The 20,491-nt window shown below is 37.2% G+C and overlaps 2 protein-coding genes across 2 annotated transcripts in view; both read right to left on the reverse strand.

Moving 5' to 3' along the window:
• Nucleotides 1–1,317: 1,317 nt before the first annotated feature.
• sim1a (SIM bHLH transcription factor 1a) lies at nucleotides 1,318–15,120 on the reverse strand. Its single transcript, XM_065246355.2, has 12 exons — nucleotides 15,009–15,120; nucleotides 14,319–14,798; nucleotides 11,307–11,389; nucleotides 10,789–10,878; nucleotides 10,597–10,705; nucleotides 10,427–10,512; nucleotides 10,094–10,293; nucleotides 9,430–9,536; nucleotides 7,186–7,333; nucleotides 5,017–5,182; nucleotides 2,993–3,395; nucleotides 1,318–2,872 (listed from the first exon to the last, which is right to left on the reverse strand). The coding sequence occupies exons 2-12, from the start codon at nucleotides 14,491–14,493 to the stop codon at nucleotides 2,181–2,183; spliced, it is 2,259 nt and encodes a 752-aa protein (XP_065102427.2). The 5' UTR covers nucleotides 14,494–14,798; nucleotides 15,009–15,120; the 3' UTR covers nucleotides 1,318–2,180.
• A 2,514-nt stretch (nucleotides 15,121–17,634) lies between these two features.
• Nucleotides 17,635–20,491, reverse strand: part of ascc3 (activating signal cointegrator 1 complex subunit 3) — a 294,060-nt gene continuing 291,203 nt past the window's right edge. The window contains exons 39-42 of the mRNA XM_065246358.2: nucleotides 19,342–19,489; nucleotides 18,465–18,671; nucleotides 18,213–18,388; nucleotides 17,635–18,140 (exon numbers count right to left, since the gene is read on the reverse strand). Of these exons, the coding sequence (XP_065102430.2) occupies nucleotides 18,002–18,140; nucleotides 18,213–18,388; nucleotides 18,465–18,671; nucleotides 19,342–19,489 (670 nt within the window). The 3' untranslated portion in view covers nucleotides 17,635–18,001. The remainder of the gene's footprint in view (nucleotides 18,141–18,212; nucleotides 18,389–18,464; nucleotides 18,672–19,341; nucleotides 19,490–20,491) is intronic.

The raw sequence follows: 20,491 nt of genomic DNA on the forward strand, positions 1-20,491 counted from the left end.
GGCATAATATGTCATGATTTTATTGATTTCATGTAATTGTTGTATATTTAGAGTTATTGTCTTTGCCAAATTTAATTGTTAATTTACTTAATTTTAAAGCAGTTATTTAAAATCCATATCTCATTTGAGTAGTAGTGATTTGATATATTTGCATAATAATTCATAAATGTATTTTAATTTGTAATTTTAATACACCTATTTATTATTGTATGACACCTCATGTAATGAAAAAGTGAAAATAAAAGTATTTTTCTGATGTCTTGGAGTTCTGTTTTCAAACTGTTAAACCTTATAAAGTGCTATAAATGAAAAACCAAAACAAAAATAATCCTCCTGACTGCTGATAAATGAAAGGGTTCTTTATGGCACCACTGTGGTTCTATATAGCACTTTTTAAGGCAAGGTTCTATATAGTACCAAAAAGAGTGCTGTTACAAGCAGAAGAACTCTTATTTGGTACTATATGGAACCATTTTTCTTAAGAGTGTTTATATAACAGCCTGATCTCATATTTTACAAGTTGGCTAATTCGTATGAATTCACACGAAATCAATCGTGCAAAAATGTATGATTCTCATGAAACAACAACAACAGCGAAACCCAACCCCTAACCCCGCACCTACCCAACGTCACAGGGGTCAAGGCGAATCGTACAAAAACTTAAGAATGTGGTCGTTATGAATTCATACGAATTAGCCAACTCGTAAAATATGTACAACTTCTCGTGAGATAGCATTGTATATAATCTCTCAACAGTCTGTTTAATTGTATGTGTGGTGATTCATTTGTATCTCTGCAGAACATTGTTTCATGTTAATGTTAAAAATTAAGTTAAATTTGACATATAAGGTTTGGATATGATATCATCAGTTGTGTCTGTATGTTTGTGAAGTCTTTCTTTTCTTTGTCTTTTTTAATTTTTGTAAACATTTACTTAATTTACTGAAATAAAAATAAATAAATGTAAAGCAATGACAAACATATTGATAAAATAAAATAATGAACAGTTAAAAAACTTTTCCTTGCTAGTGTTTATTCATTTCTCTGATCAATACTAGTGTGGATATATCTGATTTTTAAAAATTTGAGTTTACCTCCCAATTCACACTAAATGAAAAATACTGAAGTTAAAAAAATAAACACAGAAGCAAATATTAAAATAATAGAGCAACGTCACAGCATGAAAAACATTTAATTATTTTCTCATTACATTGACGCATTGTTGAAAAATCACCATATGATTTTAAGACCGAGCAAAAATATCTGTATAAATAAACACACAGACACACACTGTTTGTGTTAGCAATTATATTTAAAACCAAATGACATTTCATTCACATAATAATAAATACATATAGCAACTTTTGCATCGCTTGATTTGGTGGGGGAGACTGGAGTGTATGTACATCATAAATATTTTCTTCATTTCTCAGAATACTCTGAGAGAAACTGGTTTCCAACCAAAGTCAGTTTTAGGGCTGAGGTACAGGGTTCAGTCGCTCAGAAATCTCCTCCAGTGTGGAAACCTAAAACACCAAATAGCAGCACAAACTAAATCCTGCCTCCATCTCTTCATATACTCTCTACGTACGCACTGTATATCTGACAGAATCAAATCAAAAGTCCTTCAGAATTGCATAATCTTTAGTGTTCGGTTTAAAGGTTGACATGACAGAAAAAAGCATTAGAAATAAATAAAGATTAATAAACTTATACTGTATGTTGTTCAAATTCTTCAATATGAACCTTAAACAGCTTTAAGAAGAAAAAATGAATGCAGTATTTTGTTTTAGTTTGTGATCTCTGGTATGTCAAGCATGCTTTGATGTAGTTTGTAATGCTCAGACTTTGACTGTAGAGGCAAGCTGGATAGCCAATTTATTGTAGCTTAAAACTCATTAAAGTATCATGGACCCAAACAAGATTTTAACCCAAAAACAAATGTGAAATCCAAAGAAAATATATTAAAATACTGTGACAAATACTGTATAAAAGACAAATGTGCTATTAAGAGTAAGTGCAGAATTTGTGGAGATGTCTTGCTTGTCAATAAATCAAAAATGTCCCATTCCTTCAAACATTTACAGATGAAAAGAAAAATAGTGGTTGGGAAAGCAAAGTGGTAAATGGGTCCGTCTGTTATCTGAGTGAGAGGGTGACTGTATGTTTTTTGATAAGCATCAGCTGCCATTGGTGATAATGACAGAGGTGCCTTTATGAGCAGGTGCTTGTTCGGACTGCATGCGTAGATGAGTGGCCATGTCGTAATGAGAGGAACCTGAGCAACCCAGCGAGTATCCCCGAACGGCGTCGGCCTCGTACAGATGTTCCAGCGCGTAGCTGGTGAGCGAGTAGGCCGCATGTTTCTCCAGGTACTGGCGGGGATGCGAGGGGTATAGCGCGGGAGCCGGAGACACGGCACAGGTGCCCGCCAGCGGCAACGGTTGCTGGTGTTGCTGACAAGAGAGCTCGTTTTGCAGGAAGTCTTTACTTTTGCTCAGTCGGTCAGGATTGGGGCTGCCGAGGCGAGACAGAGAAACGGGACTACGGGTCGGGCTTATCACCTGTGCTGTCCCCCGACACGCCAAGCCCTGCAGTGCGGACTGGGAAAACTCAGTACTAAACGAGTGGCCATGGCTCTTGGCCAGACCATTCATAGGCTCCAAAGGTGTGTCTGTGGCGGCCTTTCGCAGCTGTAGACGACTTTCTTCCTCTTTTATCATCTGTTGCGTGGCTCGTATCAACGTCTCAATCTTGCTGGGCTCTTCGGGGCTCGCACGGCACCGGTCACCGCGATACCGCTCCCCCGAATCGCTCGCCGAGCCACCGTCGGGCGAGCTGACCATGCTGTCCTCGTCCCAGTGACCTCTCACTGCAAATCAGAATCATAATCACCTTTAATGCCAAGTACTGGAGGGTTTACATCTACAGATGGTGTCATTACAGTAACTCATCTGGAACCGTTACTTAATCTACTGAACGGGACACTCACCTTGCAGGCTGTGGACCGAGGCGATGTGCGGCGTCACACCTTCATAGCAGTCTCCATTCTCGGGAGAGGACTTGGGTAACGGGATGACTGAACGGGCCGCGCTCCACCACGCCTCTCGTCCCGGCTGAGGTGTCCCTAGGAAATATCGTCCAGCCCTACAGCGGCCCCGCTCGCAAGACTCCGAGTGAGCGTGGTTATAGAAGTCACTGGAGGGGTGGTGATCATCGGTTAGCGGTAGGCCGTAACAAAGCGGATGAGGTTCGGCGAACTGCCGGTACACGCACGAGGTGTCGATCGCTTCACACGGCTCCAGAAGTTGAGGAGAGGCAGAGTCGGTGAGTGGGCTGCCACCCCACATGCTATCCTGATCCGATTCAGAGCGATCCGTGGAGAAGCCTGGATACTGAGAGAAAACAAAAGTGAAAATGCATCAATAATAGGCAGACTTTTAATTTTACAAGTGAAGTTCGCATTAACATGTAATCAATAGGGTTATATGATAATAAAGCATATCTGGAGTGCTGTCCAAGGGGAGGGCTCCAAGCTTAGAATTTAGTACATCTATCCCCCTCTTTTACTGGGATAGATGTACTAGCTGAGAGTGAGGCGATGGGGTGAAGGAGGAATGCTGCAAAAATTGTCATGGAACAGAAGTGAGGAACACCTTTATATAGAGACCTTTTTGCGCTTATTGGTTGGAATACATGACCAGCTCCCCCAAACTTAGTGGGTACGTGGGTAGCACTATTGCCTCACAGCAAGAAGGTCCCCGGTTCGAGCCTCAGCTATGTCACATGGCCTTTCTGTGTGGAGTTTGCATGTTCTCCTTGTGTCAGTGTGGGTTTACTCAGGGTACTTTGATTTCCTCCCACAGGCCAAAAACATGCAAATTGGAGATGTCAAATTGTTCCTTCCCCAATCTGTGCCATAGGTTTACATTAAATTTGTGTTTAATGATAGTGAAGGGGACGAGACCGCCTATGCCAAGACCGAGTCTTTGAAGATCTGAGATCGGACTCGAGTACTACATCATTACTTAATGACAGTAAAATAAAATCCTGTAATAACACTTTTTTCAAGCTAAATAGACTCTTATGTGAGCATGAATATAAAAAACATGTCAAAAATCAAGAGAGACATTAACTGTACATAATATTAGTGCAAAAGTGAACGCAATGTAAATGTTCACAATTTAAATTTAGGAAGATAGGAAGAAAAACAGTCCGAGTTGTGTGTATGAATGTACTGCTTATGAAACAACGATGCGGTGTTTTAATTTGTCCATGGGAGCGAGTTAAAGACCTCTCTGCCATTGTTTCGATTGTATTATTGATGATATTTTTAGATGATCTAACATTCCTATCATCCAGTCAGAGGTAGGGGTGGGCCGATACGATATTCAGTATTGATAATAGTCCAATATTGCCGGAAATGGCCGGAGCGAATATTGTAGAAGTTAGGGAGTACAATCCTGTCCAATACCAACACAGACCGTGTCATGGCAACTTGGGGTAAAGCGCGACTTGCTGAGCAACATTGTCCAAAGTTGCACTTCAAATTTCATTTTGAATTTTTGTGCTGACTAACTAAAAATTTTACTAGTAGTCTGTTTGAAGCATTCAAAAAAATGAAGCAGCAGCAGTATAACACAATGTTTCATTGAGCCTTGAATTTTGTCATTTGTTGCACAGTAAAATGTTTAAGTTCTGTAGCTCCGTTTTAGCTTTTTGTACGGCTAACAAATGTGTTATTTGCAGCTTAATTGATTTAAAGGGCGATAGAGATGGTATTGTATCGGTATTGACAGAAACCCAAGGTTTTGGTATCGACATCGGTATCAGACATGAAAAAGTGGTATCGGCCCAGCCCTAGTCAGAGGACAACGTTGAGTTGACATAAGCTGTTGTTTCAGGAATAATATAGCTGTCGGTCTAGACACATGCATAAATCACAACATTTAAAGAGGCAAGCTTTCTAATACACCGTATGACCAAATGGAAGTGCGAGTATATGATAAAAATTACCTGTGAGTAGGGAGAGAGTCGTGTTTTGGTCTTGGTACGAGTAACCCTGCTTTTACCCACTCGTCTGTTCTCACTGATGGGATTGGAGGGGCTGCTGTAGGTAAAGGAAGGTTTGGTGGACGTCACCTGATCTAAGGACAACTGTAGTCCTTTATACTCCGTATCCCTGTGTGAAATAAACACAACACCGAGCTTCAGAGCTTCGACCTGTGTTTAAGATTCAAGCCAATGGTCTCATTACGCAACACTTCTTGGAAGAATGCTATGTGAGGTTTTTGGAACAGAATTTGTGTGCCGCACATTTTTCCTTTACACTTTTTTTTGCATTGGTTAAACTCAGCAGAGTCAGAATTGGTTTTAGATCATTTATACTCACTGTAGGTGTGTGTCTGTGTGTGTGAGATGAGACAAAAAAAATGAATTGTATTGTTTCTCCTGCAGGATTGGAACAAGGCTCCTACAAACATACGCCAGAGGGCTGGAGGCTCTGTTCAAATACACAGTGAGATTAAGAGCTGTGTCTGGCTAAATCAAACCCACACAGGGATCACCACATAAGGCATAACTAGGAAATGGGAATTGATTTCTCAGTAAAATGCTGTATGGATTTCTGTTCTCGGTGATGTATAACTTTCAGGAAACTATCGGTAAAGCGTATGCTAGCCAGGCGCCGATCACAGCCCCCAGCAGAGGAACAGAAACCTGGCTTAGACAACACACACAGCCTTACGGGATTACGCACAGATGGTAACAACCTGGAAAACCATCCACACGAACGTACACCCTCACACGCATGCACAATCATTGTACAAACACGCTCGCATGAAACGATTTAAGTGCGCAAATTCGCGAACGGGGGCCAAACCATTAAGATGATGCGACAGGTTGGTCGGTCACAGTTGTGCAATCTCGTGGCCCGTTTAAGCAGACCAATATTACAATATCCACAAAATCAAAAGAAAGAAAGTGAAGCGATGGATGATCACACAGAAGAAAGAAGAAAATGTGAACTTTAGCTATAAACACTCATCATCTTTACAGCCTATTAATTAAAGCTCATAAACACTTTTGCTTCATGGCTATGGGTGAAGATCTGACTGACACTCACAAGCCATTGGCAAACTGGCGTATTCAAGCTATTATATAAACTCTCTGTTAAAAAAAAAGGATTATTGGAGAATAGTGCTCGATTCGTTTCCATCGGTCACAGAAAGATGAGACAAATCGGGAGGCGTTTGATGTCACACACTGTATGTTGATAGCAGCGGTGGACATTTTGAAAATGTGCTGCACCCGTCCATATGTCTTTGCTCATAGCGCGAGCGATTGCTCCATTGCTCAATCCTGTTTCATTCTTTCTAGAGACTTCCAGCGAAACGTTCGTTGTGGTAATGCACAGAGTTTGTCAGTACGAATGCATGACATATAAATCATCCACAACCCTTGGCTCCCATGCAGTTCCTCTACACACAGCTGGCATATTATGTGATGCACGAGCAGATATGAGAGCCAGAACTGACTGATGAGTGTTGGGTCAGCTTTGACTCATTCACACACTGTCAGGGCCAAACTTTTGCACCGCCATCAATTTTGGGCCCTAATGATACTCTATTGAACCTGGTCTCTTTTTAGAGTATTAAGAAAATGCGAACAATTCAACACATCTGTAGACAGAAGTCTGAGAAAAATAAAGTGCTACACTATCATCTTTCCATAAGTGTGCAAGTTATACATTTTGAGTTTACTGGATTACATGAAAAACTATTTACTTTACATTTACAAGACACCTTTATTCAAAGCGACTTGACTTAGTACGGTTTTCAGCGTGTGTGTTTGCTGGGTCTGAACCCAAGCCCTCTTGCACATTAATGCAGTTCAGTAAAGTAACATAAAATAATCTATTTAAGTTTTGTAGGATACAGAAATTAATCATGTACTGTTTATGAGAACATTATGAGTTACACTAACCATAAAAATACATGATAACTTAAATTAGCAGACACAAAACCAAAGATATGAAGATCTATAATAATTCACAGTTAATGAGTTAATAATAGACTCTTTTAATTGCAGCAAAGTGTCCCTGATTTTAAACATATGCAGTATAAAGCCCATAAAAAGTAAAACACTTAAAATGTTAGTAACATATAATGTGGTCGCAATACTCACGTGAGCACGTAGTTGACACTGACAATACAGTGTGGTCTGGATGATCTGCTGTTGTGTACAATAGTGGCGTAACTCTGTACCCAAACCCACCCGCCCTGTTTAGACAGGAATCGGTAATATTTGGTTGTGACCTGTCCCTTTACCAGCACTGTAAAATAAAACCACACTCAATTAATTCAACAGAACCTTTACATTAGATCTTCACTTAAACCACTCATTTCTCATTTACATTCTTCACTCTGTTAACCCTCATTTTGTTTTAACCCAAATAAATAAGTTCACTTAACTTAAACACTGAAAACTGAAAAAATTCCTCTATTACTTAAGGGTTTAAGTTTAATGCACGACTTGCATGATTTCTCTCATTCAACAAGAAATGTTGAGTTAAATCAATATATGTTAGCTTATTTAAGTTGGATTTGAAAATTTTACCCATCATGCATACAGTTTCCATTGGCTGTATTTTTTGCGCAATTCAAAGGTGGAAACGCAGCTATTGCTGCTTATCATTTTTGTGGTAAATTTAAGAGCTCATCTTTTCACTTCATGATATTTGATTACTGTCACCATTATTGAGTCTCTGTGTGAAGCTGAAACCTTTGCTTTGCTTGATTTTTCCTTTGTTTTGCAAGGTGGTGTCTTTTTTAAGTGGCAAAGATTGCAGAGTTCTCTGAACATCATAAAATTTATAAAAATGTGTCAAAATAAGACGTGCGAAATAAACTTTTTCATATTGTTAACTGACCATTTGTAGAACGAGAAATATTTTGTTAATCTAACAAGGATAATTTGCTGGAACGAGACATTTTACGTTCCGTGAACAAAAAATTTAGATTGTTCAAAAATAGTAGATTCAACTTAAAATTACTTGTTTGTTTAACCCTTTAAATGGTGCAGCCCTTTTTGAGTGGAGGAAGGAAAAGGTGACGTCTAATTTTGTTCTTGTTTACAAGAAGACACTTTAAAGATTTTTTTACGGAAGTGTCTGGAGGTGAAAATATTAATTAAATCAATTGTTATACCAGTTTAAATGTATTGTAATAAATAAAAATAATGCAATATATATATATATATATATATATATATATATATATATATATATTGCATTATTATTGCATTAATGTATAATATATTTTATACATTTAATTATTCCCAAAAAATTATGTTTGTGTTGGTTTGCTGCATACTCTTATAACAAATGAATAAATTACGGTCACTGTATCATTATTACTGCTAAAAGGTTTTGAAATTTGAAAACTACATTCTTAGACCTTTCCAACAATATATAGTTTGTCGTTATGCATTAACATTTACATGCAAAATATTGAAGTAAACTCAGGTGTCCTGCTCATGGGACAGACAAGGCAAAATTAAAATTTTAGGGCAGTGAGTTATATTATATTTTAAGTTGAATCAAGCACATTAACATCCATCTATTTTTATTTAAGCTGTATTTTGAGATAAGCTTTCAGTTGGCCCTTTAAGTGTGCATGATTTAATTATTTTCAACTAATTGCAGCTTTTTTCATATTTTCATAGTAGATGTTGTTTCTCCCGCAGCAGCAGCCTAATGACTATTTATAGCAAATAACATAAAATATTGTCACTCTTCATTAGCACTGTTGTACAGCAACCAGTAGAAACTTAATGGAGAAAATGGTATTTTTAAGAACTAAACACACAAATTCATCACGTTTCTGTAAACACTAAAAATCTAATTGTGTCAATTTCATTCTACTTAATTTGGTTACTAATGGATTGCATGTCTAATCTTAAAGGCCACAGTGAAAGCAATCCCTTACAAAATTAATATGGTTTTTTGTAATAGCGACACTGTAAGTAAATTCTTTGCTGCCTACTTTTTTTAGTTTAATCAACTCAGATTAACAAGTTATTTTAACTTATAAAATATAGTTGAAATAAGTCAAATTAATTTTATAAGCAACTCATCTCTAATCAAGATAAATAATGAAAAGTTTAAAAAGTTGACTTGTAAATCTGAGTTGATTAAATTTAATTTCAGGCAACAGATTTTTTTTACAGTGCATTTTCTTTTTGTGTGTGTGTGTATTGATTACCATTGGCAAAACTATTTAATGTAGTTACCATGCTTAACAATTAGAAACCATTTTTATATGTAGTAAAGGCATGGTTAATTTTCTGTTGAGAGTTGTGTTTATAACAGCAGTCATCAGTAAAGATGCTGTATGAGCAGAGGAATGAGGCAAAACAAACTTAACTCACACAAGTGATGCGCACAGCGCAGATGGAAAGTGTCACAGCTGTGCACGTGATGATAAAGAGTCTTTTCGATTAAGTCTTGTGGCTCGTAGCCCGTCAGCTCTGCAACCCTGACAAACACAAACACACAACACGAATTACAAACACCTGTACACACACACACACACACAGACTCGGAAGAATCTGAGAAACACTGAGCCGCACCTGCGCGCACAGAGATAAAAATATATGTGTACAAACAAAGCTGCATTTAGATAGTGAGAGTCGCACGAGACAACACAATCTGTTCATGTCATCTAGAGAAACACTCGTGCTCTTTTCATTATTCACTCAATATTTTATTTTGATGACCTACAGTAACACTTCAACATGAGGTTTATAATACAGTCGTACCTCATATTTGAATATAGATTGTTTTATAGGCAAAACTGCATTTACGCACATTGTCCTGTTCTTAAAATGTAAGAGGGTCTGTAAAAATCTTTTTAATATATATTTTTTAAATATATTTTAATATATAAAATATTTTGCGTTCTCAGTCACAGTTACTCAATCATTTATGTACTACAGTTTGTAATTATCATCCGATATAAACGCATTGTTTTGAAGCATCTTGTTCCGAACATTTTATGACGTCACCCCGGTAAATTTGAAAAGGTGCCGCTACCTGGAGTCGAGGAAGATGAGCTTCATGTCCAGACTGGCTCTAAACATAAACATATTACTGTGAAGTTTGATTTCAGTGACTGCGCTGGGTGGGAGAGAGTGACCCACAGCTACCAGACCCACGTTCTGATAACAGCCATCAAACGGTGACATATCCAAACTGTACTGACGAACCTTCAGATAGCCACTGCAGTGAATCACCTGTACAAACACAAGCGTGCATCTGTGTTTGTGTCTCATTCATTCTAAACACATTCCTTTTAATACAAATAAAATATCTTATGAGGTAGCTATGTAAGATAGAACAGTTAATATAAAATATAAAGTTATTTACCTTGTAACCGCCGCATGTCAAGCCTGCGTTTCTTTTCGCCAGGACGCATTTCATCCTCAGAAAGAAAGACCTCTCCATTTCATATTCTTCAGACGAAGGAGAATAGGAAAGGTGAACGCATGCATGTATGTAAGACAAAACAGGGTGCTGTTAATTAATGATGGCCTTACCATGGAGAAAGTGTGAATGGTAGGGCTGGTGAGCAGTAAGCACTGCGGTCATCTCGTCATGATCTGCAGGGTGGATGTATTCATAAATACTGTTGCCCGTCAGCTCTACCTGCACAAATCAACATCTGTCAAACCCCTTCACACTCATCTCGAAAGACACGCATTTTTATTCAATTTATTCACACTCATTACCTGAGACAACCCTAAATGCACAGACGCCGTTTCAGAAATGTACATAATTTTTCCATCAGGAGCCACCACGAAAATAAAGCCATCCAAAGTCTGAGGAAAAAACACATTTAATGAATGTGTTTATTTACATTTTATTAGCACTTGTAAAAAATTATACTTGTATGTTCACGTGAGGTTATTATATATATGTATTTTCAGTACAGAAAGATGTAAATCAAATCAAGAGCTCGTATTAGGCTACTATACAAGGCGCACAATTTAAACGATTTAATTAAATTATACAATGTTAAAATATGAATCAAAATAATCTATCAAAAAACTATCGAAAAATATTAAAATAATGCGTAAACAATGTGGGTTTATCATCGAGTCGGATGAGTAAAATGAATTTTTCATCGGCCTACAGCCTAAAATCCTTAAAAACTCTTAAATGTTCATAACCTCGATTAAACAATACCCCATGAATTTTATTATTCGCGTATTAACCACAGTGATTGTTAATATATTGAAGCGTGTACCTGAAGCAAATGTGATCCGAGCTCGCGGCCCACATTATCTAAAGAGCTGGTCCGACTCACATGGCCCCAAGATTCTCCAAGACCTATTTAAATATATATGTATAACACATACACAGCACCTAAATTATTAGACGTGAGGCAGATGTTGGCATAAAAATAAAAAAAAATGCTTAAATGTGCAATTTAGCAACAAAAACTACAATAATAATAAAATGTATTATTATTAATAATTATAATAATAATAACAACAACAACAACAACAATACATTTTACTTGTAATGCGCCTTTCTTAAACTCAAGGCGCTACAACATAATAGAACACATAAATAACAATAAAACAGTAACAGTAAAAGTAATAATATATACGCACGATTTGGTTATTATTATTATTATTATTAGTCTTTTATTATTATTATAGACTAGAGTGATTTTTCAATCAATTGGTCAATATTTTAACACTGAATTGATTGTAAACAGGTGGAATGTAAATCAGGAGTATTTATTATGATCCCGTGCAGGCGGCGCAACTCGATAAAGCAAACAGTCCCATACACACAATCCTTATTGAAATGCAAATCACACGAAAACAAGCATCAGATGAAAGCAAAAGCTCTGATTCGACTTTTATACTAAACAAACATAGACTTGGCGTTTATTCAGCAGAAACAATCACATTGCTCTCTACAAACAAGCTCCGTCTGAAAAAAATAACCAGATTTGTACAGTCAATAACATCTGACGTGTAAATAGGTTTCATGCAGGCGCAATCAGGTGTTACGAATACACATCATTTTAGAAATATATTTTTTAATTTAGGGTAACAAAAATAGGTAAATAGACCAAATGATTTAAAAAATACCGTAAGGAGTCTCAAATTTATAGGACTGAAGGTTGAGTTATTAGATTGTTGTAACATGAAACCTTATTAATGTTTTATATAATAATAATAATAATAATACAATAGTATAATAATAATTGTACTTTTTTCCGCTATTATTTTTTTTAACTGATGAGTTAAAACTGAAGGTTTGTTTGTCTGTTGAACATCAGTGTTTATTATGGTGAATGTGCTTCACCATGAACCGAATCTAGTTTGAGTGAAGTACCAACAAAAGTAGACCCTTGGATCGCTCTAAAAATAATTTTACATTTCTTACAAGAAAAGAAAAATGAACTCATATTATGTCTCAGAAAATGAGGTTCTGCTGTAATAGTTTGTGTGTTTCTTTAGGCGCTGTGATGGCAGGCCTAAAAACTTAAAGCGACACATATTAAGCTTATATATAATATTATATTATTAAAAAATAATGTTTTACTAAAACAAAATGATGTGATGAATCAAAATAAAAACGTAGCCTATTTTTTACATTATGAAACAGATCCAAGATTACAGTCCATATTACAACTAAAAATAAACCAACAAACAAATACATTAAAATAGCATAATTCTTGAAATATTTGACAATTGTTTGACTGCGGTGTCAGTCAGTATGACAGAGCTATTCTCTGCGCAGTCGAGCAATAAATAAGCACCATAAAACTCCCTTCACCTTTCTTTATTTTGTAATAAAATGTTACCGTCTCATTTCCTCTAACACTACATGCGAGCTGACTTTACTCACTGACCTCACTGACCTTTAACCTCACCACAACATTTCTTTATACTATAATGAATAAAACACAAGGTGTAATTCAGTATAGATTTTTAAACAATCTGAAATATCTGAATATTTGTCCCATAGCTTGACTGGAGAGAAAATGGTTTTCTTTTATGACATATATTTTACTGCGAGTTACTGAATATTTTTCAGACTCATACGGACTAATCTATTAATTCTCAGTGTAATTCAAATAAATAAAAGTACTGTTAAGCCTTTTGCCGTACTAAATTTATTTTTATTTCTATAATAGGCTATACGAATCCCGGGTTTTAATCACGTTTTTTTTGTATCTTTCTTCCGTCTTGTATTTATACATGTAGACTACCTGTATAATTAAGTACAATGATAAAATTAGCTCAGACATCAATCACCGATGACAATGTGAACATACTGTTATATAAAAATAGTTACACAAATAAAGAGAGTGCACTAGTCAAATTAAATGTAAGCTTTGCGTTATTTATCTCGTGGCATTCATGAATATAGCACACAAAAACTTTAAGATAAATCCATTTAGAGCTTTTGACTGAACAGGTTTCAGTACTGCACTTTTTACAGTCCTGATCTACAACACAAGACGTTAAACCTGTTAGTTGTTTAAAACATTAATAGTTACTGTTGTTGTTATTCGATTTTTTTTTAAATTATAACAACAGAAAAGTAAACAGTACAATGGTTTTATTTTGTAAATGATGCGCTGTATGAAGCCATGTGTTGATCAGACGGTGATAATTGGCGCAGTTTGTCTGCAGTCACGCGTAACAGAAGGTGGGAAATGACGCTAATAAACTGAAACATCTCGACGTCTGTATCTAAAACTACATTTACAATCAACCATAATTCAAATAGATTTACAATACCTATTAAAGAATATTAATTTATTATTCCTTTATCATTTATTTAAACGTGCTGTGGTAGCGCGCAACAAACATCACATATTTGTCACTGCGGCGTGTTTATGTAGTTTAAGTTTATAAAACTCATTGCTAATCACTGATGATGATTTGCTGCAAATTTTTATAATATAGCAAACGATTCTGTTTCTGCAATTATTATTTTTTAGATTTATAAGGCCTGAAAGAACACAACAATTATTTAAGCCTAGCGTGAGATAATTTTCATGTACCGTAACAATACAATAATAACATAGCATAGCAAATAATAATTTTTTTAAAAAATAATAACAGCAATACAAATATTAATAACCATCATCATAATAATATAGAAAACAATAAATGATAACAGGAACAACTCCAATCATTATTTAAAATAAATAAATAAACTAATGCAATGTCTAAGACAGAATAAGAAGGCACCCAAGAGAAATTTGATAATTGAAGCAGTACTGTACCTTCAGGGAAGACTATCCTCATCTTCAGGTAACTGGTGGTGAGTCTGATGATGGAGGCTTTGTCCAGCTGAGAGGTGATGGCTGAAGGTAAAGGCAGCAGTTTGGCGAGCTCGTAAAACTCACTGTTCTCCTTCTCCCGCCGCGTGCGCGCCGCGTTCTTCGACTTCTCCTTCATTTTTATATCACTAAAATATGCTGGACACCTTTCTGCTCCTCACGACAAAACTCAACTGCATACGGCAAATCCCCTTTACTTTCAGCACCATGTGAAGCATTCAGTGACGTCCTGCCATTCCCAGATTTACTGAAGCTCACCAGATGTCCTACATGCACACGTTTGAAACAAACACACCGTCATGCTTCTGATGTTCAATAGTTTCATTCGAAGTGAGTCTTAATTTATACAACGTGAAATCCACTTGGGCCCAGAAGATCTTTATAAGAGAAGGTCAATCCGTCCATCAACTGGCCATAAAATCCCTGAAGAAAACACAAACGCTTTCATTTCCTAAATGTTGTGAACCAACATAAAACTTAGATTAATATTAATTTCAACTAGCGTTCATAAATGCTTTACAGATTTATGCTTTATATTATATTTCATAAAAAGCAAATCTCTATGCTATTTCCTTTACAAATTTTGATTTTACTTTTAATTATTATAATGGATGAACTTGCTGGTCTTCTTACCTTGCATACAATCTACAGCTATCTATTTCAGTGTGTCATTAGCCCAAAATGACAAATATCCAGACAACCACCGAGTGCAGAATTCCACAGCAAACACGGCATCTTAGTATCCAGAGGGAACTTGTTTTCAGGAGAGTTTGCTAAAGTCTCTTTTAGTCATAGCCCCTCCCCCTGATCCTCAGCTCATTGCGCATATCCCCTCCCCCCGACCCTTAGCTCATTGCGCATAGCTCCTCCCACTGATTCTCAACTCACTGGAAACTCAGGGACCAGACAGGATTTTCCCATTGGATCCCAGTGACCAGCGGCTGCTCCATGTGAAATCAGAACATGTTAGAAATGCTGACCATTGACACACACACCGACATTTAAGGCATCTGTCTATCACTTGCATCATAAGCTACATTTTTATTTCATTCATTTTATTTTTTTTTATTTTATGATGATAACATACTGTATATAACGTCACTATGTGTTGTTATTATAAATTATAGGCTAAATTATTAAATATAGATGATATTTTACAATAACTTTTTTCTTATTTTATGTACAATAAAAATATTTTAAATAATAAGAATAAAGGAATGTTACACATAAAACAAAGTGATGTAAAGCAGATTTGTTTAATCTCTGAAGTCTCTGGAGGGTTGCAGTCTGCATGTGTGTAATGGGAAATCTCCTGCTGCAGGAGTAAATCAGTCTGGATGCGCCCTACACACGAAGAGCTTGATGCCGGCTTTAACCTTTTCCTAAAGCTCGAATTAAACCACGTCAGTGGATAAGAGAACAATCGACAATACTTTAACCAAACATTAAGAGTAGAGACTCGATACTTCAGCCAGCAATGAATAAAAAGCTTTCGAACAGGTAGGACTTTTAATTACTGCATTAGACATCAAACTAAAACAGGTTTACGTTGATAATATGCTAGATTAGAAGACATCTCTGTGAAAAGGCTTCGCCAAAGGCTGCTGTTTTAACTCAACTTTTATTTACAGGATTGCTTATAATTTGTTGCTGCTGTGTCCTGTTCGCAAAATGTTTTAATATTTAATACACACATAATCACTATTAAAGGGGCCTTGGCACAAGACTTTTTTAAGATGTCAAATAAATCTTTGGTGTCCCCAGAGCACATATGCGAAGTTTTAGTTCAAAACAGCATATAAATAATTTATCATAGCATGATTAAAGGTAGGGTAACACATTTTGAAAAATGCTAACGGTAGCCGCCTAGCAATGAAATCCCGATCCCACCCTCAAGTCAAATCGCCATCCAAAGTCACGCCTCTTTCCAAACACATGAACACGCACAGATCAGATGGTCACGTCTCATGTCTCATTCACCAGTGAGAAAACTTTGCAGTACAAAGTGAATAACATTTCCAAAATAACCAACATAAACAACTGGTTTACATCAGAATTAGTTTAAGCACACGTTCGATTGTGTAGACGTAGTAACTATATCGTTATGCTAATCCGGAAAACGAACACAAATTTCATAAGCAACACAATGTTTCATCAAAGTAGAATATCTGAATCCATCTCAATACAAACATATTGCGTACCTACCTTACCAAAATAAACAGTGCAACGACCCTTTCAGACCCTTTGCCTCCTGTAGCTCCTCTCGCGGTAAAGCAGTAAAGTTACAGATGTTCATTTGGGTTTTTGCTCTTGCTGATCCAGGCAGTTTTTGCTGTTGTTGTTATAAAAGATGCATTTAGTTTTGTTGCTCCTGTGTAGATTGTCAATTCAGCAGAAAAGTTTGGTGTTCTCGCTGTTTACAGACAGAGCGCACGTGAACGCGCCGATGACGTATGGTGTCTGCGTGGACTCGCTGCGCGGTGGGAATTCAAATTACGCTTACGTATGAGGGACATAAAAGGAAACGTCCGTTCAGACCGAAATCTATGATTTGTTGAACATTTTTTGGTCCTACGCCTTTCACAGATGACATACATTTTTACAAATACATTTAAACAACTTAACACAGTGATTGCTATCAGAATGTGAGGAGACTTTTAACCAGCATAACTAAAAATGTTTCAGGATCAAATCTGTTGCCCTACCTTTAAATTGCCATTTTGTAGGTGTGTGCAAAAATTTGCCGTTTTGGGTGTGTCCTTTAAAATGCAAATGAGCTGATGAAATTCAAACACTGATCACAATGATGGTGGTTTGTTGCAATTAAAACTCAAGTGTGCTTTTCTCTGCACTAAATGGCAGTGCTGTGGTTGGATAGTGCAGATTAAGGGGTGGTATTATTATAATAAGAGCTCCTTATGACATCATAAGGAGAGCCAAATTTCAACGACCTATTTTTTCATGTGCTTATAAAGAATGGTTTACCAAAACTAAGTTACTGGGCTGATCTTTTTCACATTTTCTAGGTTGATAGAAGCACTGGGGACCCAATTATGGAAACATGGAAAAAGTCAGATTTTCATGCCATGGCCCCTTTAAAAACTACATTTTATTGCAAATTCATGAACAATAAAGATTCATAACAAAAAATTTGCTGAATATTAGACGTCTGTAACAAAGGAGAAATACTCATTATCAGTAGCTTGTGGATGAACACAGCAAATCCTGTTGCAATGTAAATAAAGACAGTTAGCAAACTATTTTACTGCATTCATGTTTTTATTTTACATTTAATAGTTATTCATCATACAGAACACATTGCATTTGCAACATTGCAACAGCATTTTTTTCTTTGGTCTTATTAAACAAGTTTAATGTTTATAAAATGACCCACTGCATGATATCTTGGAAGAAGTGAAGATATCAGAAGAACTGTGAATCATCTCAGGACGTTCCTGACACCTTCACAAGCATTCAGCTCCAGTTCATATCTCACACACATCACACAAATTTAACAACTTTAAATTATGATGTTTAATGACAAACCATCTGCAGTGTAGGGATTTCTAGAAGTTTGCAAAAGTCAAGTTTTTACCCTTCAATATTCACATAAAGTCACCACAGTGTTATTTCACAGACCCTGTGTCTGATATCTCAGCGTTGACCTGTGCTGAAACGCTGGCTGGAATGACGTTGAGATGGATGTCATACTGTTGGTCTAGGCCCAGGTAGCTGTCACTCATCAGGTACAGTGTGTAGATACACCTGAAGATAAAGACATTATCATGTTAATACGGTAAATGCCAGTACATGAGCATCAGTGGACACGACTCTTACTTTCCAGTCTTCTCTGGTGTGTAAAAGGCCACAGAAACGCTGCTGTGATTGCGTATGTATCCCACACGTTTGATGGCCAGCAGCTCTTTTTTCTCCACTTCCCCGAGAACGACAAACCAGCCTTCGTCTTTAGGTTTTGGAAAGCGTTGTGCCTGAGCCTTGCTGTCCTGCTTTCTCTGAAACGACCAAAAATAAATAAACCATTCGTGTATCTAAGCAAGAAAAGTTTCAGAAAACCGTCGGCTGACTCACTTTTTGCTGCCCCATGTTTAGGCGGCGTACGGACACCTGTAGGACGTACTCCTGATCCGCGTGTAACGGCAACCAGCTGGACTCGTCCCTAATGTTGATGACGTTAGCCGGAAGAGCGCGCTCCGTTTGTTCCTGACACCCCTCCCACCAGCCCTTAATACTCAAAGCGACCTCAACAACAGGCAGGTGACTCAGATAAGACCATGCCTGCGAATAAACCAACAGAGACATTAAATATGATTCATATCTGAAACATTTTGCATTATTAAATGAGTTCTGTAAATGAATCATCGACTGTGCTTGTAATGCTTCTTTGATTGTAAATAAAATGAAAAATACAATAAAGCATTAAGAAATAGTTGGTGTGTGTGATAAAGACCACTGATGGTGTTTGCTTGCTATGGTTTAGTTAGCATTAGAGACAGGAGAGAAGTAAAAAAATGGATGTAGATCACCCTGTCACAGCTATTTATGCAAGGATTACACTTCCTTAGTGAATGAGACGAGGACACGGCGGCGCATGTGCTTATTTAATTATCAGACCGAGAGGAAGGGGGGCGAGCTGGAATACTGATGGGGAACAGGCGCTGGGCTCGACGCTGGGCTCGGACGCTCACATTACCGCTGCAATTAGCACTTAGATTGAAGCTCTAAACCTTCTCATTTGAGAGGTAATTGGGGATCTTGGTGCTACCTGAGATGACCGTGTCTGTCTGTCTCTCTCAAAGTGGGTGAGTGAAATTGTAATGTATGTGAATGTTTATGTTGTAAAGGGTCGATTCTCATCCGTATCTCTACACGTGCATTAAAAAAAACGTCAAATAATAAACCACAGACGTGCCTGCTGGTGTATGTTGGGTGTGTAAATATGACGCACCTGAAAGATCTGATTGGGCTGAAGCACCTCCCTAACCATCGAGGCGAAGTTGTCTTCTTTCCCATCGCAGGCGGCCATTAGCTCAGGAAGTGTCTCGATCGGACCTCGATAGCCTCCTCCGCCTCTCGCACCTCTGGAGCTCCACCTCCTATCGCCAACGGTAAGAGAGAGAAAAGACGGTCACATGACTCTACCTTTCAATCACTGTACTCTAAACCTGTCTCCTGCTGTCACAGCATGAAAGATTCGGCCCGGCCTGATCCCTCTCTTAACATTTTTATTGCGTTTCCACCGAATTACACTCGCTACGGGACGCAGGCATGGTGAAATGCATTATGGGATCCAACGGCAATGATGATGTTAGCGTGTGTATGTGTGAGCAACGGTATGAGAGCTGAGTTAAGAGCAGATGGGTGAATGTACCTGCTGATGGTATTTGATGCTAGCTGGATTAGCTGTTAAGCTATGTTACAATCATAAGAAACACTAAAGACTGTACGTGGACATTCATCATTGCTATTAGAATCAATTCTTGCATGATAACAAGTGAGGGATGTCAGTTAACAATACATGACAAAAATGGATAAGGTTACTGTGGTATAGTGCTTGGATATCTGATCATTCTGGAACTTCTATGAAGCGTAGTTTCTACCCATTCATCCTACAAAGATCTGGACAGCTTCATCAGCGGTCCTTAAAGGATTAGTCCATTTTCTTAAAAATAAGATCCAGATAATTTACTCACCACCATGTCATCCAAAATGTTGATGTCTTTCTTTGATCAGTTGAGAAGAAAATATGTTTTTTGATGAAAACATTCCAGGATTTTTTTCATTTTAATGGACTTTAATAGAGCCCAACAATTAATACTTAACTCAACACTTAATGCAGTTTAAAATGGCAGTTTCAAAGGACTCTAAACGATCTCAAACGACGCATAAGGGTCTTATCTAACGAAACGATTGTCATTTTTGACAAGAAAAAAAATGCACTTTTAAACCACAACTTCTCATCTATCTCTGGTCCTGTAATGCGCCAGGGCGACCTCACGCAATACGTCATCACGTCAAGAGGTCACGGATGACGTATTAAAACTATGCCCCAGTGTTTACAAGTGTGGAGAAAGAGGTTTTTGTATGTCGAATGACAC

Source organism: Paramisgurnus dabryanus, chromosome 13, assembly GCF_030506205.2.
Source record: "Paramisgurnus dabryanus chromosome 13, PD_genome_1.1, whole genome shotgun sequence".
Lineage (NCBI taxonomy): Eukaryota > Metazoa > Chordata > Actinopteri > Cypriniformes > Cobitidae > Paramisgurnus > Paramisgurnus dabryanus.

What these genes read in the sequence shown, in the direction of transcription:
- sim1a (XM_065246355.2), bottom strand. Translation starts at nt 14,493, where the DNA reads ATGAAGGAGAAGTCGAAGAACGCGGCGCGCACGCGGCGGGAGAAGGAG. An exon ending in CTCATCTTCCTCGACTCCAG is followed by an intron (nt 9,537 to 10,093) that starts GTAGCGGCACCT and finishes TGTGTTTGTCAG; the next exon opens with GGTTGCAGAGCTGACGGGCT. An exon ending in AGTGTCAACTACGTGCTCAC is followed by an intron (nt 5,183 to 7,185) that starts GTGAGTATTGCG and finishes TATTTCACACAG; the next exon opens with GGATACGGAGTATAAAGGAC.